The sequence below is a fragment of the Meira miltonrushii genome, assembly GCF_003144205.1.
Source record: "Meira miltonrushii strain MCA 3882 unplaced genomic scaffold FA14scaffold_16, whole genome shotgun sequence".
Lineage (NCBI taxonomy): Eukaryota > Fungi > Basidiomycota > Exobasidiomycetes > Exobasidiales > Brachybasidiaceae > Meira > Meira miltonrushii.
Window position 1 is genome coordinate 19,195 of NW_020289958.1, and position 16,893 is coordinate 36,087.

The following is a 16,893-nucleotide window of genomic DNA, read 5'->3' on the forward strand; positions in this document are numbered from 1 at the left end:
ATGGGCTGCTTAGCACGCATTTAAATTGCAGACTGAACGATCTCTACATCAGTACTTTAGCGTGTGCATGCATTTGTGTATATAATTTGAGTGAGTGGCTCTCTTCTTTCTGTACGACGGACAGGCACGGAAAAAGAAGAGCAACTGACGCCTCTGACGCCTCTGACGCCTTTTACGTACATATGAATTTTAGATCCTTTCTTGGAATAAATGAAGTAGCATTGAAAGTGCACGGAGGTTTTAAAAGTGCACGAGCCTCCTTTACGACATAAGTGAGAATCAATATCGGAGTCTCAAAAACGTGTCAAATGTACAAAGAAAGATGAGATTTGGACACGAATCATTCATACGTCAAATAGAACGATCCAGATAGATTACCTTTCCAATCATATAGGCGGTCCAACTATTACATAAAATTTCAAGTCAGTTCTAGGCCTATTCCTCAACAGTAAATTAACGTTGGAAGAAATCGGATAATGTTCTCCTGCTCCGAGATTAGCTCTAAGATTCTTTAGAGAAAAATACTTGTATGAACATTCGATTACCCATTTTTCAGGCACGCCTGACGTCGTAGAACAGAAATTAAGTTTCTACTCGTTTGTGGACCGATGATTCTGGATTCTATAAGTTTTTCATGTATACCATGATCGGCAAAACACTTGAGATGTTGAGAAATAATTTTTATTTTGTGGCTTGAAATAAAGAAAGAAAAAAGGAAGAAAAAAGAATAAAATAATGCAAGAAAAAGATACGCATTTTTGCATTGAAAGGTACTAGTAACTAATAAAATTTATATATCTCACCACTAAAATACTGATTACTTCTCAAATCGCCGAATCAGATTCGGTGACTTTATAAGCAGGGTATTTCAGCCGCGCAGTGCTGCACAGCGCTGCTCGTGGAGCAGAAAAGATATAATCCAAAGTATGCACTACACACATTGGCTTTTTCGCACATGTATGCAGATCCGATCATTTATTGAGCTGCACATGGCATGCATATTGAAATTATAGGGTGACGGGGGCGAACGTGCTGTACGGTGAGATAATATTACTGACATGCATAAATGTGTGCAAAATAAAAGATCGGTCACTTTTACGCTGTTATCGTGTGAAAAAATAGAAGACCTGTTTGAACCCTTCAAAAATGATTTGCTTAGGTACGGGCTCCATTTGTTTAGGTATAGCCGAGACTATAAACAAGATTTACCCTGCATGCAAGCAAAGCCAAACTTCAGGTTCGACCAGGACCTGTATGAATCTTTTTTATATATATCATGATAGAAGGCTTCTAGATCTCTTGAAAGATAAGAGAGAGATTTAGAGAGTCTAGAAGATCGTTCAATTGCTAATACATGGCATGGGAAAGTGAACTTCATTACACTATCATCTGGATTATGTCTATACATTTGTTTATTTGTTTACAAATACTATATATAATGCTGGAATTGTGCTTAAGAGAAATCGCGCTTGCAATATTCTACTGCACCTGATCACGCCATGAATTTAATAAAAGCATGCTTAGTCTATATGACATCTTGCACACGGGATCTGTTCCGTTACTAATTGGCATAAAATTTAAGAGGCCTCACCGTCAGGAGACTTTGTTTCTTTTTTTTTAAAAGTGTCATCGATTTTCTTATTCAAGCCACAAAAATATTTTTCCCTGAATTCTTGTGTTTGGAGCACATTAGGATCTGCAAACAAACATTTTCCAGAAGATCGGAATAATTTTAAATTTTAAAGTGGTCTAGTCCTTAAAAGCCCAAATTTTCCTTTGCTTACTGAATTTGAATTAAGAAAAGAAGTGATACTAATCTTTTTGAAATGATATAAAAACACATTGATATGTTCTGTCCATTGGTGTCGCTTTCCCTCTTTACATTTCATGCTTTTTCTCAAAAGTCTTTAACCGGCCATGTTCACATATCTTTGGTGGCTTCTTTTGGGCACTTTTTTATATTTGACACAAATAGTTTTTACATTTCACTATGATCCAGATTTTGTCGCTTATAACCTCAACACAAACCGTACGGCCCACTCGCCAATCAATTTTTGGGGTGAACGGAAAGGTCATAAATACACACCTTCACCGACAAATTGGCGATTTCCGTTTTATACCCTTTTGATGGATAGATTTGTAGATGGAGATCCATTTAATAACGATATAAACGGTACACATTTTGAAAGAGATACACGTTCAACGCAATTTAGACATGGTGGTGACGTTCAAGGTCTAATTGATACGTTGGATTATTTAGAAGGTATGGGAATAAAAGGCTTATATATTGCAGGTTCAATTTTCCAAAATTTACCTTGGACTTATGATAGTTATTCGCCCGTCGATTTAACACTTTTGGATCCTCATTTTGGCACTCTTGCCCTATGGCAAACGGCAATCGATGAAATACATAAACGGGGAATGTATGTGATTCTCGATAACACTTTTGCCACGTGAGTAAGACTTTATTAAGCCCTTAATCTATAGTATATTAGAGAAAGCTCATTACTTGCATATGTTCCTAACATTTTTCTTTTACAGACTAGGAGATTTACTAGGCGCAGAAGGATATTTAAACGTTAGCGTACCTTTCTCTCCAAAAGAACATACAGCCATTTATAAAACAGATCGTGTTTATCATGATTTCATCTTTGACAATTCCTGGAACGAAGATTGTCAATATCCTCGTTTTTGGAACGAGACTGGTTTTCCAGTCGATGAAGAAGTTGTTAACTCTTTTAAAGGCTGCAGAAATAGCGATTTCGATCAATATGGAGATACAGAAGCATTTGGAATTTATCCGGATTATAGGCGTCAGTTAACAAAATTCGCTAGTGTACAAGATCGTGTACGAGAATGGAAACCGAGCGTACGTGCAAAATTAGAAAATTTCTTTTGCATTGTTATTGCTCAATTGGATATAGATGGTTATCGTTATGATAAAGCAATGCAAGCAACAGTAGATGCTTTAGGAGAAATGAACAAAGGGATGCGTAAATGTGCTGCTCGTCATGGAAAAAAGAATTTTTTCTTGCCGGGAGAAATCACTGGTGGAAATAATTTAGCTTCAATTTATTTAGGACGTGGAAGACAGCCTGATATGCTTCCACCAAATTTAAATGTTGCAATTCAAGCAGGACATTCAACCCAATCTTATAGCATTCGTAATGCTGATCAAGCTGGAAATGATGCAGCTGCATTTCATTATACAGTTTATCGTACCCTTACCCGACATTTACTTATGGACGGTAATTTGGAAGCAGGTTATGATGCTCCAGCGAATTTTGTTGATATGTGGAACACTTTTTTACTCACAAATGACTTTACAAATCCAAACACCGGAGAATTTGATCCTAGGCACATGTACGGTACAATGAATCAAGATGTTTTTCGTTGGCCGGCAATCAAAGATGGTATACGTAAGCAATTACTTGGAAATTTTATAACGACACTCTTACTTCCCGGTATACCGCTTTTATTATGGGGAGAGGAGCAATCTTTTTATACTCTTGATAATACAGCCAGCAATTACATTTTTGGACGTCAACCAATGTCAGCAGCAGGCGCTTGGCAAACTCACGGTTGTTATTCTCTTGATTCTACGCAGTATTATCAATTCCCTGTTGAATCAGCAAGAAATGGTTGTAAGGATGAAAAGGTTTCATATGATCATCGAGATGTTTCTTCTCCGATAAGAAATATTTTCAAACATTTTTACTTTTTACGTTCTCAATTCACCGTTTTACAAGATGGAGCATGGCTTCAACAATTATCTAATCAGACTTGGCAAAGCATTTTGCCTGGATCAAGCGGCGTTCCTACAGAGCAAGGTTTATGGTCAGTGATGCGTTCAGACATTCCTGGTGTGAATCTTTTAAATGGTACAACAAATAGCCTTACATCTGTTTGGTTATTATGGACAAATATCGAATCCACAAAAAGCTTCTATTTCAATTGCTCCGATACGAGAATATCTCCTCAAACTCAAGCACTTTTGAGCCCTTTCCCAGCTTCAACACGATTGCGTAATTTGTTGCACCCTTATGAAATCGTTGATTTACAAGAATCAGAACAAGTTCTTGGAACGTTTAATTCCACACTAAACCGTACAAACGGATGTTTACCCTTTTTAGAGATGCACTCTTTTGATTTTAAGGCATTCGTTCCGATCGAAGAATGGGAAATGCCTCCTGCAACCGTTACAGGATTTTATCTAAATGGAGATCAAAGAAATGGTCATGATTCAAGAATTCTTGCAAAAGAAGAAAATCCACAAATCGGCGAAACTATTTCAGTGACAATTTTGTTCTCTCGTTTTATAGATTGTGGTTCTGTTACAAAAAGACTACAGTTTACCTCTTCAACTGTTTCTGGAAGGTTACCAAAACTTATTAAAAATACTGTTCAATGTCAAGCTCAAATGATCCCTACAACTTCTCAACATTTGCAAAATGCTGCGCCTACAGAATGGTCTTGGTCAGGTCAATTAAGTGGAGTAGAACATGGTATCCATCGAATCTCAATCAATGCAACAGGCTCAATTGATAAATTCACTTTTCGTATTGGAACAAAGAATAATCCAGTAATTTTTCCTCGTATTGCAAATTATTCTACTTCTTTGGTACGAAGCGAAACTTTGGTATCTGGGAATAAAGTTATCACCTTAGCGCATAACGCAGATGGTGCTGATCTTTGGAGGTATACATCTAATTGGGGTTCTTCCTATAGCGATTGGATGCCTTATAGTGGTGGAGATACGAATATCACCCTTCTCGATTGGAATGGCACGAAAGAACAAGCATGGAAAGGTACTCATATCCGTGTAGAGTATTACAATCGTATAGTTGGATCAAGTGATATGATACAAGAAGGTGATCTAGAAAAAGAAGTGGGAATGAAGCGCTTTCCTCATTTATACTGGAACGGACCGTATAACGACTATGGTTTTGATGCATCGATAAACAATGAAGTTCAATATCGATCAGAAGATAAGGTTTGGTATTACAAATTCATGAATGAATGGCCTGCTATAGGTCAATTCAACGTTTGGGGTACGAATCCTGATGGTTTACCCGATCAAACATATGTTATGGGAGATATTGATGGTGATATGGTCCTTGATAGACTTCCTCCTTCTTCATTAAGCTCAATTTATATCAATATAACTCAAAGTCCAGATATGATGCATCCAGCATGGGCATTACACATCGACGATGCAACGATGAAATTTTATTTACAGCCTACCGGTTCAAGTCTGATTCAAATGATCATCTTTTCTTTATTTTCTTTGATCCCTTTCATTTCGGCATTTTTAGCAGTTTTAGCTTTTATTAAAAGCTTTTACAAAGTCAAATTCAATCAATTAGGTTCAACTTTACAAGAAAAAGTTTCTACTCCACCTGCTCTACAACGGATATATAACTGTCTTCAACCAAGTAAACGCATCATACTTTCCGACTCTGGTGAAAATGAAAAAGATATCGAAAGTATAGGAGGTATTAAAAGAGGTAAAATATTTCATTTGATTGATCCTACCTTGTCAAAATTAGGTTTTTCTAGCCGTAGCAGAAGTGGATCTCTGAATAAAGATAAAGAAAGTTACGACCAAAGTGAACAACAACGGAAAAGAACGACTTTAATTGCTACAATCGAGTATGATATAGAAGATTGGAATATCAAAGTAAAAATTGGAGGAATGGGTGTAATGGCACAATTAATGGGAAAAGCTCTTGGTCATCAAAATCTGATTTGGGTTGTACCTTGCATTGGTGATGTTCATTTTCCAATCGATACTCCTGCCGAACCAATGCGTGTCACAATTCTTGGAGTTGATTATAGCATTCAAGTTCAATATCATTTCTTGAACAATGTTACGTATGTGCTATTGGATGCTCCTATTTTTCGACAACAAACAAAAGCAGAACCTTATCCAACACGAATGGATGATATCAATTCAGCAATTTATTATTCGGCTTGGAATCAATGTATAGCACATACAGCTCGTCGATTTCCTATTGATCTTTATCATATCAATGATTATCACGGTTGCCTTGCACCTCTTTATCTTTTACCACAAACGATTCCTTGTTGTTTCTCTTTACACAACGCCGAGTTTCAGGGTTTATGGCCGATGAGAACAACAGCAGAATGCGAAGAAGTTTGCAGGGTATTCAATTTAACAATCGAAATTGTACGTAAATACGTTCAATTTGGTGAAATTTTTAATTTACTTCATGCAGGAGCAAGTTATTTACGTATCCATCAACGCGGTTTTGGCGCAGTCGGAGTATCAAAGAAATATGGTAGCAGAGTTCATTTACGCTATCCAATCTTTTGGGGTTTACAAAAAGTTGGACATTTACCTAATCCAGATCCAACGGATGTTGGTGAATGGAAAGGAAGTACGTCTTTACAAGAGCCAATTTGTATCCAAGAAGAATTTGAAAATAAACGACCTCTTTTGCGCGAAGAAGCACAACGATGGGCAGGTTTAGAAGTTGATTCAAATGCGGAATTATTCGTTTTTGTTGGTAGATGGTCAGTACAAAAAGGTGTTGATCTTATTGCCGATGTTTTTCCAAAGATCCTAAAACAACATTCAAACGTTCAATTGATTTGCGTTGGACCAATCATTGATTTATACGGACGTTTTGCTGCACTTAAACTTGATCATCTTATGAAACAATATCCAAAAAGAGTATGTTCAAAACCCGTTTTTACAGCTTTACCTCCTTGCGTTTTTGCCGGAGCTGAATTCGCTTTAATTCCTTCTCGTGATGAACCTTTTGGTTTGGTGGCTGTAGAATTTGGACGAAAAGGAGCTCTTGGCGTTGGTGCGCGTGTTGGTGGTTTAGGAAATATGCCTGGTTGGTGGTATACGGTTGAAGCAATGTCAACTTCTCATCTTTTACGACAATTTCAACAAGCAATAGAAGAAGCGCTTTCTTGTAAGAAACATATTCGTGCTCTTATGCGTGCTAGAGCTGCTAAACAACGTTTCCCTGTTGCACAATGGTTGGAAGATTTAGAAATATTACAATCAAACTCTATTCGTATTCATGAAAAATGTGGCGGCAAGCTCTTAAACCAAATTCAAGATTCTCAAAATCAAATTCAATATCCAATCACAAGTTCAAATGTGGTTGAAGATAGTTACAATAATAATGATCTTGAATCTAATTTACCTATCCCTTCTCGACTTTTCGTTTCGAATATCAAGCGAAAACCTCCACCGGCTGTGCCATCGATTTTCTCACCTTTACGGCTTCAAAATGAAAGAGATATAGAGTGTTCTAGTCAAATTAGTGACGAAGATTTCTTTGAAGCATTAGAGGAGGAGGAGAGTAATAATGATCGATTTGATTACGAGACCCAAGATAGAAAACCTGCTATCGAAACAAAGCTTGTCAGGGAAACACTTTTTGGTGCTTCATCTTCAACGGACATTTTACCAGCAGGAATCACTGATGGTTCACTCGAATCTTCACGATTAGATTCCTCCAATTCTTTGATCAAATACACTGACGATACCGAAACTCCAGCGATCGAAGAAGAAATTGCATTTTTACCTCAATTAACATCTTATAGATCTTCTGCAAACTTACTCGACGCAAACGCTGTTTTAGGTGATTCAGCACGTAGAAACGCATACTTACTGCAAAACGTCGACGCTCAATTCACCGATCCAGACGATTTATATTTCTCAAGATTTAGTCGTAAGTTGGATCAAGCTTCTTCTTCGCCCGCCATAAAAGCTTCGAGTACATGCATCGAAGAGTTCTTGATCGATTCTGAACGTGAATGGTTTGCTGAAACGCTTAAGGCGAAGTTGAATTTAGGTGCTATAGGTAGACCTTTTTCCTCTCTCAGTACAGAGAAAAGTTTCTCGAGAAGAAATAGTGATTGTGAACGAACAGGTCGATGGTCTAGACAAGATGATCGATCTGAGTCTACGCAAGTATCAGAACGAAAAACAGGACGTTTTCAAGGGATATTATTTAAATACGTTCAAATGAGGGTTGGTGATTGGCCAGTGTATTCTCTAATTCTAGCTTTAGGACAAATAATGGCTGCAAATTCTTATCAAATCACACTTTTAGCAGGTCAAATTGGTCAAAAAGCCGAACAACTTTATGTTCTTTGTTCAATTTATATTCTTTCGACTATGATTTATTGGTTATTATTCCGAAAGATTCAACTCAATATTCTTTTATCCATTCCCTTTATTCTTTACAGTTTTGCATTCCTTTCAATTGGTTTAGCACATTATGGAATTTCTATTGAAGAACGTGGATGGATTCAGAGCATAGCTACAGGTCTTTATGCTGCTGCTTCTGCTTCCGGATCACTTTATTTCTCTCTCAATTTTGGTGATGAAGGTGGTTCTCCTGTTCGAAGATGGATCTTTCGCGCTTGTCTACTTCAAGGTTTACAACAAATTTATATATGCGCTCTTTGGTATTGGGGCTCAAATTTGGTGAAGAATTATACGATTCATCCAAATTCAGATCTTCAAGTTCAATCCGTCACATATTTTTGCATACCAATTTGTGTTTCACTTTGGGTGTTTGCATTTTTGATCTTTTATGGCCTTTCAGATTATTACCGTCGGAAGCCTGGTTCAATTCCTTCGTTTTACAAAACTGTCATTCGTCGTAAAGTGATTATGTGGTTTTTCTTGATGGTAATCGTCCAAAACTTCTTCCTTTCCACTCAAACAGGTCGTAATTGGTCATTTTTATGGTCTAGCAAACATACGCCTTCATGGCAAATAGCATTATTAGCAATTTTCTTTTTCATCTTTCTTTGGATTGCAATCATGTCTGGATTTTCAATTTTGAGCAAAAGTCATTCTTGGCTTTTGCCAATCATAGCAGCAGGATTAGGAGCACCACGTTGGGCACAAATTTGGTGGGCTGTCTCTGGAATGGCACTTTGGCTTCCTTGGACTGGAAGTTATATAGCATCAGGTTTGGTAGCAAGAAGTTTATGGCTTTGGCTAGGTCTTTTAGATACCGTTCAATCTGTTGGCGTTGGAATGGCACTTTTAGCAACAATGACACGCTTTCACGTCACTTTCACCCTTATGACTGCACAAATTCTTGGAGCTTTAATGACAGTAATTGCTCGTGCTTGTGCTCCAGACGCTTTACAATCCGGTTCAGTTTTCCCAAATTTAGTCTTAGAAGGTTTTTCAGGCATACAAAATGCTTGGTTTTGGATCGCTCTTGTTTTAAATACTACTGTTTGTAGCGGATTCTTTTTGTTTTATAGAAGGGAACAATTAAGCAAGCCTTGAAATGTACTATAAATTGACTAGGTGAAATATAAATAGACTTTTCAAGTTGAGTTCTCAGCATCTTTCTCGTCCGATAGCTCATAAATACATAATGTCAAACATCTAAATTTGAAATCGAGATTGGTATAGTACAATAAAGCTCTTACTGTCTAAAACCAGGCTCTTTTTACCCAAGGATGTTGTCGAATCTCCTCTAGAGTTGCGCGCTCTTCAGTAGAAGTTTGAAGACAACGAGTAATTAGCTTTGAAATTTCATCGCTATAAACGAATCGCGGCTCTGAAATCATTCCATCGATTGCCATTTGGGTATTCGTGAATGGAAGTGTTCCGTTCAGTATGATATACAACAGTACACCTAAACTCCACACTTCTGCTTCAGGAATTCGATAAAGTTCCCCTTTTAAAATCTCACTAGAAGCAAAAGGAATCGTTCCGTAGAACTTTTTGAATAATGAATTTTTCTCGGTTTCCGTAAGGATTATTGCTGAACCGAAATCGATCAACTTTACATTGAAATCTTGATCTATAACACAATTTTCATCCTTTATATCACGATGATATATTCCTTGCTTGTTCAGATCATAAACACCTTCAACAATTTGTGCAAAAACCCATCGAGCAGTGTTTTCTTGTAAACATGTCTGAGTTTCCAGACAATCATATAAATCAGAAGAAATACCTTTACGGTATTGTGGAATACTTTTGGCAAGTGTTATTGTTTGGCTTGTAAGTTTTTTTTCGTTAATATTGGTTTCTATTTGCTGATAAAGACAGGTTTCAGATTGCATTGGTAGTAATATAGTGCTTGAAAATGCTTTTGAAGGGCCAAGTCCAGCTTCGTTCGTGCTGTGAATGCAAACGATATTGCAACTTTCTTGGTTCGGCTCAGCTTGTCGCTCTTTTTTACTCCTACATTCTTCTTTGCACGGTCTATGGTGCTCAGTGATTAAATAAAAGTACTTCTCATCTGAAACCAAATCAATGAATTTGATTATAAAAGGGCTATCAACTTTTTGCAAAATGAAAGCTTCTTTTGGAATTTTGCCTAATCGTTCATTATTTACCCATCCGTTTTTTGATACTTTTCGCTTTTGTATAAATTTAATGGCTACCTTCAAGCCGTCTTTAATCCTTGCAGCGCTCATTACAAAGGCAAAACCTCCTGTTCCAATTATATTTCCAAGCTTATACTTTCCCAGTAAAGACATGCTAAACGGATATCCTTCCGTGTCATATGATATTACCGTAGGCGAAATACCTTCAATACAGTTCTCCTTATATGCGATCGTTTTCGACATGGCGATCATAGAAATGTCAGCCTCAATAGGCAATGGAATGGGCAGGTATAGAAAAATGATGCTTATAAGATTGTCAAAACCTACATATACCACTACACGTTAGAAACCGGTCTATCAGCCAAACTATACACACTCTAGAACGTACCGGCCAAAAGTCCGGCTGAAAATTAAAATACGCTAAATGGAAGAAGAGGATTTTTTACATTTCTCCCCCCCCCCCCTTTATCTCTTTGTAGTACGGCAAATGCTCTGAGTTAGCCCTGCACGGTTCTCTTGGGACTTTTTAGACACCAAAAAACGAAAACCGAAATTCATCTGCAGTGTAAGTTTCAAGAAGAACTCAGATGGTCGATCGCAAGGTTACCAGAGACGCATGATCCAGAAACCCCGTACGCGCCGACGGATTTTTTTTTTTGGATTTATTCACCGAATTGACGCTAATAGCTTCATGTGAATTTTGAAGGTTGTAGCTTTAGGGCAACTGTACTAAAAAGCAACCGATTACCTTCTGTACAAGGCACCTATATTTATAAGCTACCCTGTTGTACATACTCAGCCTCTAATGGAAACAGTTTTTCCAAGTCATATATATACATAGTTCAATGCAGACTTCAACTGCCTATCGCCTCTTTATGCTTGCTGGCCGTCAGCAGCAATGGAATGAATGGGCATCCTATAGCAAACGCAACAGCTTCGCAAAGCATAACTCTGTTTAACATTCGAGCAGAATGACAGCGTACGTAACCATCAGCCACTCTAGACCGTTATCAAAACAAGATGTAATCGACATACACAAAATGGTCGTAGAAGCAGTAGCAGAATTAAAAAAAAATACAAAACATCCTGAGTGTAGCTAAACATATATGTCGTGTAAAAACATTCGGGATTTGAAATGAGGTATAAAAGCCTAGCGTGGCGGGCAACGCTGCAGAACGCGTGAAAATCCACATCTCCGCTATAAGCTGCCGCTTATGCCGACTGAAAAGCGGCTGCGCTGCGCAGCGCTCCACCGCTTACTATGTTTCCGGCGTACGAAAATTGGCGCTGAGCCCTTGCCGGGTCAACGAAAAAAAGGTAGGGTAATAAGCTAGTAGTTTCCTAAAAATAGTTCCATGGCAAGACTGGAAAAAAATCCTACCCTACTTACATAACAAACAAATCAAGAGTAAAGTTTTTGTACGCACTAAATTTTCTTTCTGCAGATATACGTCTATAATAATATAGCGGATCATGTCTCGGTGAATCTCGGTGTTTTAATGGATCAACATAGTTTGTACTTAAATCTGCAGAGATGGCACTAAATGAGTCAGCTGTATACGTTAAGAAGCTTTTTCTCCTTCTCTAAGCTGAGAATTTAAGGAGGCTTGCGTACCTATGGAAAAACACTAAAATAAGTACTTAAGAATTTGTGCAGCCGATCATCCCTTTTCTGTGGAATTCTCTTTGTTCTAGATCTTGCCTTAATGACTTTATTATCTACACGGAGAACTTCTCTTTCCAGCTTTTCGAATTTCAATAGTTTTTTGCACTCTTTCTACATTTTATCCTCTAAATCTTTCTGAAATAGAAGAATTTGGCCTGTGAATAGTGCTTACAGAATAATCGTCTATGCGTCAATCTCCTTGCTTAACATCAAAGTGAAGAACTTTTGTGGTTCTATAGAAATATATAGAAGGATCCACTGAGCGAAATACCTGTATAACTCTATATTTCTCTAAGTGTTTTCAAGGAATCTAGGATTCAAGACTTTGGTTTGACTAAATTATTTTTATAGATCCTTATTTGATGGAGCGTTAAGATAATACAAGTATGTAGATTGCATCCTTCTGGGGCGTGTAAAAGACGGGCAGGAGTATAAGATCATACAGTAGCTCGCAATAGAATCTAGACCTTTTTTATACGCTTGTGCCTTAAAATTGATGGTTCGTGTAGCGCGTAAATCAAATTCTACTATTCGAACTCTTTTTTCTACGCCATCATCACATTTTTTTATACTTTATATCGATCTTTAAAAGACGCGAGAATATTATTAGCCCGTGCAATTTTATGATTGAGGGGGTTAATGTATTCTTCTTTCTCTACAAATGTTTGGCAGAGGTCTGGAAACGGCAAACACTAATTCAAAATCTTTTTCATCGTCAGTGAAAGCTGCGTGTCTGGAATGTCGACAAAGAAAAGTGATTTGCAAAATTGGAGATAGTGCTCGTGCTTGTCAAAGATGCGAAAATAATGGCTTACAATGTAGATTTGAGCCAACAAATAAAAGAGGAAGAAAACATAAAAATCAATCAACAGGTTCATCAATGGATAAAAGGAATGAAATCATAAGTTCAGGAAATTCACCTTTACTTAAATTTTCATCTTCTTTCTCTCGAAATAGAGACGCAGACAAAGAACAAATGTCTAATAATGAATTCGTGAAATTTCAAGATATACTTGCAAAACCTTTTCGAAGTTCACTTTGGCGAATTTTGAAGAAATTTCAAGATGAAAATGGACATAGATTTATACCTATGTATTTTGGAGAAGGAAACAAAAAGAATGGTGCAACGCAGAATATAAATGTTAAATCATCTGAACATCCCATCTCAAGTAGGATTGGAGAATCACTTTATCATCCCACTTTAAGACAACATTTGTGTCCTCTGACAGGAGATAAACCTGTACTCGGTCGAATCGTAGCTGATTCACCACTTGTCGTACGTTTTGACATCTATCCTGATCCGCGAATTTTAGGAATAATCTCGTCAGCGAGGTGCGAAGAATTATTGTTATATTACGATTCATACTTACAACCGTGGGCAGGAGCAATCCCTTCTGTACAAGAATTATCATTACCTGGAACACGTTGGACTTCAACATTCCTGCTTTCAACTGTCTTATATCTTGCATCAAGATTTAGCAATGCAATCACAAATTCTCAAGAAGAGCAACTTTTAGGAATGCATACACGTTCACTCGCAATACGTGCATTTGGATGTGCAGATCAAAGTTTAGAAACACTAACTGCTCTTCATCTTCTTACCGTTTGGAAAGCTCTTGATGATGGTTATTCTCAATTGTATGTAGGATATGCAGATCAAATTGCAAACATATCTAGAACAGGTGGAAGCAATGGAAGCCCTTTATCAGAAAAAGAAGCAAGAGATATATTACGAATTCAACTATTTCATTATGTTCAAAGGAGTACATTTCAATTATTTTACGTTCCTTTGATAAATGAAATAATGGATCAAGATGGTTTTATTTTACCTTTTCCGATTTCTTCATCTCCTCCTCCGCCACTTCTAGCTTTAGAAAGATTTGCAGCTGGAAGTGCGACTTCATTATCGGATTGGCAACTTTGTGCGACAGTTGAAGGTCGTTCAATTCAAAGTAAATACAGAGACCTACTCGAAAAATATAAACCAGGTCGATTTGGTAGATCACGTAATTTATCGGGAGAACAAATTGCACTTTTAGAGGCCTTTTTTTGCGAAATGGAAGCATGGGAATATCGTTGGCGCAGACGGCGATCTAGAATAAGTGAATCGAAAAGAAGTTCAAGAACTCCTGTTCAAAGAGAAGAAGATAGAACACAAGCAGAATCGGAAGTGTATCTATCAGCAACTGAAAATGATCGAGGTTGGATCAGATTTGAAATCCTGGGTAATAGCATTTGTTTACATATTTCTTCTCTCGCTTTTCGACAATGCATTGAAGTTTGGTTCGAAACATTTCCTCAAACCATCTTTCAATCAATCGAAAAAGCGTTGGCTGAAATGATTCAACGTACGTATCAAGCATGTATTGATAGCGCAATTGGTCTGTTGGAAAAAATTGTTTCGATAAATCCTCTTTCTCTTGTCCATATGCCGGATACGGATTTCATAATGCTCAATTATGCAGCAATGTTTGTCGTTTATTTGCTTTTATTACCTTCAGAAATAGAAGATGATATTCAAGAACCATCCTCAAGACATTCAATTTCAAAAGAGGAATATCTGATAAACCTTCTCAGTGGATATACGATAAAATTTAAAGAATATCTGGAATTAATAAAAGTCGTAAAAGATAGTGTTGAACGTGCTTCGCAAACTCGGCCGGAATCTACTTGTTGCTTTTTAAGCTCCGAACAATTTAAAAGCCTCGTTGCTTTATTCGAAGCAACTATTCAAGGTCCGACGCTGACAAAAGAGACATGAGAAAATGCCTAAATACTTGAAATTTTATTTGTAAATACTTTGTTTTGAAAAAAAGGCAGCCTGTCTGTCCTTATCTTTGGAAAGACATCTGCTTGAATAAATATCAGATGGCTTCTGCAATGGCGCGTAACAATTTTTTACATAGGTTCTGTTTACATACCTATTGAAAATCAAATTCTAGACCTTTTGGCTGTCTCTTTTTTAATCAACCGAAGCGAGTCTGGAGAATTGGAACGCTTGATTTAAGATGTCTCATCGGATACAGTCGAAAAGCTTTGAAAATTGTTTCACAACAAGTATGTTTTTAATAGAGATCATCATGCAATACCTTACTTTTATTTACTTCAACTCTCTAAAGCTCATTGAAATATAAACCTGTTCATTTTTTCGATCGCTAATTGATATAAGACATGTAAAGCAAGGATAAATCTGTATATATAGCCGGTAAGAAACGCCCGATCACAATGACCATAGGCGATAAAGCGAGAGTCAGTCCGGATAGAGAACCGAGTCTTCCGGATTCAAGTACGAGAAATGTAAAATGACTTTTACTAGATGATATCATCTTTCTAACGGATCATGCTCGAAGCGCTTTCATAGTAGGAGAATATAGACTCAGTGGATTTTACCTTTATCAAGCCCGAAGTGCTTTACAGAGGATCAAAGATCTAGATAATCATAAGCATGCTATAAATTCAACACAAAATCGTGCGTCATAGCTGCTTCTTCAAGTCAATGCAGAATTAATATTCTAATAAAATGCTCAGAACCGCAGAACGAAGAATCATGATCATCGCAGATTTGTAATTTCGATGCTGAAACGTATGTGTGAGCAATTGTGAAGAGCATACTGTTCAGGTATAGAAGTAATTACATGAAATCAGGAATAGAATAAGGACGTGTAAAATATGATATGTGAGATAAGTGACATAAGAAGTATTATTCTGTTCTACATAGAAAACTGTTATAGTGTGAGCAGGTGAAACAATCTCGATGGAAAAAAGCAGTATCTTCCCCAATCCTACACCGAACACCACCCTGTAAAATTTCTTTATCACAATCACGACAATATAATATACCATCGTTCAAAATGCAAGACTGATTTAGATCGGTAAAATCGGAGGAAGTGAATAAGTCGCACGATATTCTGTGTTTTTGCTTTATCTCTTTCGGCATATTTTCTGATTCAGCCATATGGAGTATAACACTTGCTGCTTCTACCACTTGTCGCTTACGATGCTGAACATGCGTTTTACTTGAATATGGTTCTGTGTGGCTATATACAGGAACACTGTTTTCGTTTACGTTCTCCTCTTCTGCTTTAATGCCTGAATAAATATCGTTTTCTATAAGAACAGAATGCTGTTCGTGAGAAAAACTTGCATAGTGGTTTCTATATTCCCTTGAGCGAAATGTTGGAGATGGTGGGATAAGTTTGATCGAGAGAGGTGGATAATTGTGGTGACTACGACTTTTGACTTGATCTGTTTCTCGGCTTGCATACAGGTCGAAGATTTCACCATCTTCTTCATCTTTGAAATTATATGAAAAACACGATTCGTAAAATTTTGAGTCACAACTCTGATGTTCTTCCGTACGAGCCTGCTTGAGAATATCAGAGTATAATTGTTCGAGAACGATTTGCTTCCTCGTCTCTCTTTGAGCCATTATGTGATATCTTTTTATAGGACAAGGTAAATTACTCTCCGACATAAAATCTAGACTACCAAGTAGAAGTCTGTGTGATTTATCAGATCCATAAGAATAAAAATTGTCGATGATGATAATGACATGAATAAAGAAAGGGGGTTATCAATATCAGAACGTATACGAAGGATTAGATTTGATCTCCTGCTAAAACCAGAACCGAAAGGCCTTCGGGGATATACAGATCGCTATACCTATTTTTTCAAAACCGCCGCCACACAAATACATGCATTACCAAATAAAAATATAAATATTAGTTCACTGGAAAGAATGTTCTTGAAACTTATACTGCAGATCAATTTAGCGGTGTCTGAATTAAAACGCTGCGCAGAGCAAGCATTGTAAAATGATTCTTGGTATATTTAGCGTATGATTTGGTTTTAGTTTCGCAAACATGGCTTTATGG

General features: G+C 37.2%; 4 protein-coding genes across 4 annotated transcripts; 2 read left to right on the forward strand and 2 right to left on the reverse strand.

Moving 5' to 3' along the window:
* Positions 1–1,896: 1,896 nt before the first annotated feature.
* FA14DRAFT_184064 (alpha-1,3-glucan synthase) lies at positions 1,897–9,298 on the forward strand (the record flags this gene model as incomplete). Its single annotated transcript, XM_025501363.1, has 3 exons — positions 1,897–2,453; positions 2,542–5,462; positions 5,550–9,298. The coding sequence occupies exons 1-3, from the start codon at positions 1,918–1,920 to the stop codon at positions 9,296–9,298; spliced, it is 7,206 nt and encodes a 2,401-aa protein (XP_025351518.1). The 5' UTR covers positions 1,897–1,917.
* A 149-nt stretch (positions 9,299–9,447) lies between these two features.
* FA14DRAFT_128532 (kinase-like protein) lies at positions 9,448–10,506 on the reverse strand (the record flags this gene model as incomplete). Its single annotated transcript, XM_025496868.1, has 2 exons — positions 9,448–10,102; positions 10,226–10,506. The coding sequence occupies 2 exons, from the start codon at positions 10,504–10,506 to the stop codon at positions 9,448–9,450; spliced, it is 936 nt and encodes a 311-aa protein (XP_025351519.1).
* Positions 10,507–12,899: 2,393 nt separating this feature from the next.
* FA14DRAFT_193159 (uncharacterized protein) lies at positions 12,900–14,907 on the forward strand (the record flags this gene model as incomplete). The annotated part of the gene is made up of 1 exon (XM_025501981.1): positions 12,900–14,907. One exon carries the CDS (start codon positions 12,900–12,902, stop codon positions 14,778–14,780), a length of 1,881 nt encoding a protein of 626 aa, XP_025351520.1. The 3' UTR covers positions 14,781–14,907.
* Positions 14,908–15,610: 703 nt separating this feature from the next.
* Positions 15,611–16,482, reverse strand: FA14DRAFT_30613 (uncharacterized protein). The gene has a single exon (XM_025502159.1). The coding sequence runs from the start codon at positions 16,446–16,448 to the stop codon at positions 15,720–15,722; it is 729 nt and encodes a 242-aa protein (XP_025351521.1). The 5' UTR covers positions 16,449–16,482; the 3' UTR covers positions 15,611–15,719.
* Positions 16,483–16,893: the final 411 nt, after the last annotated feature.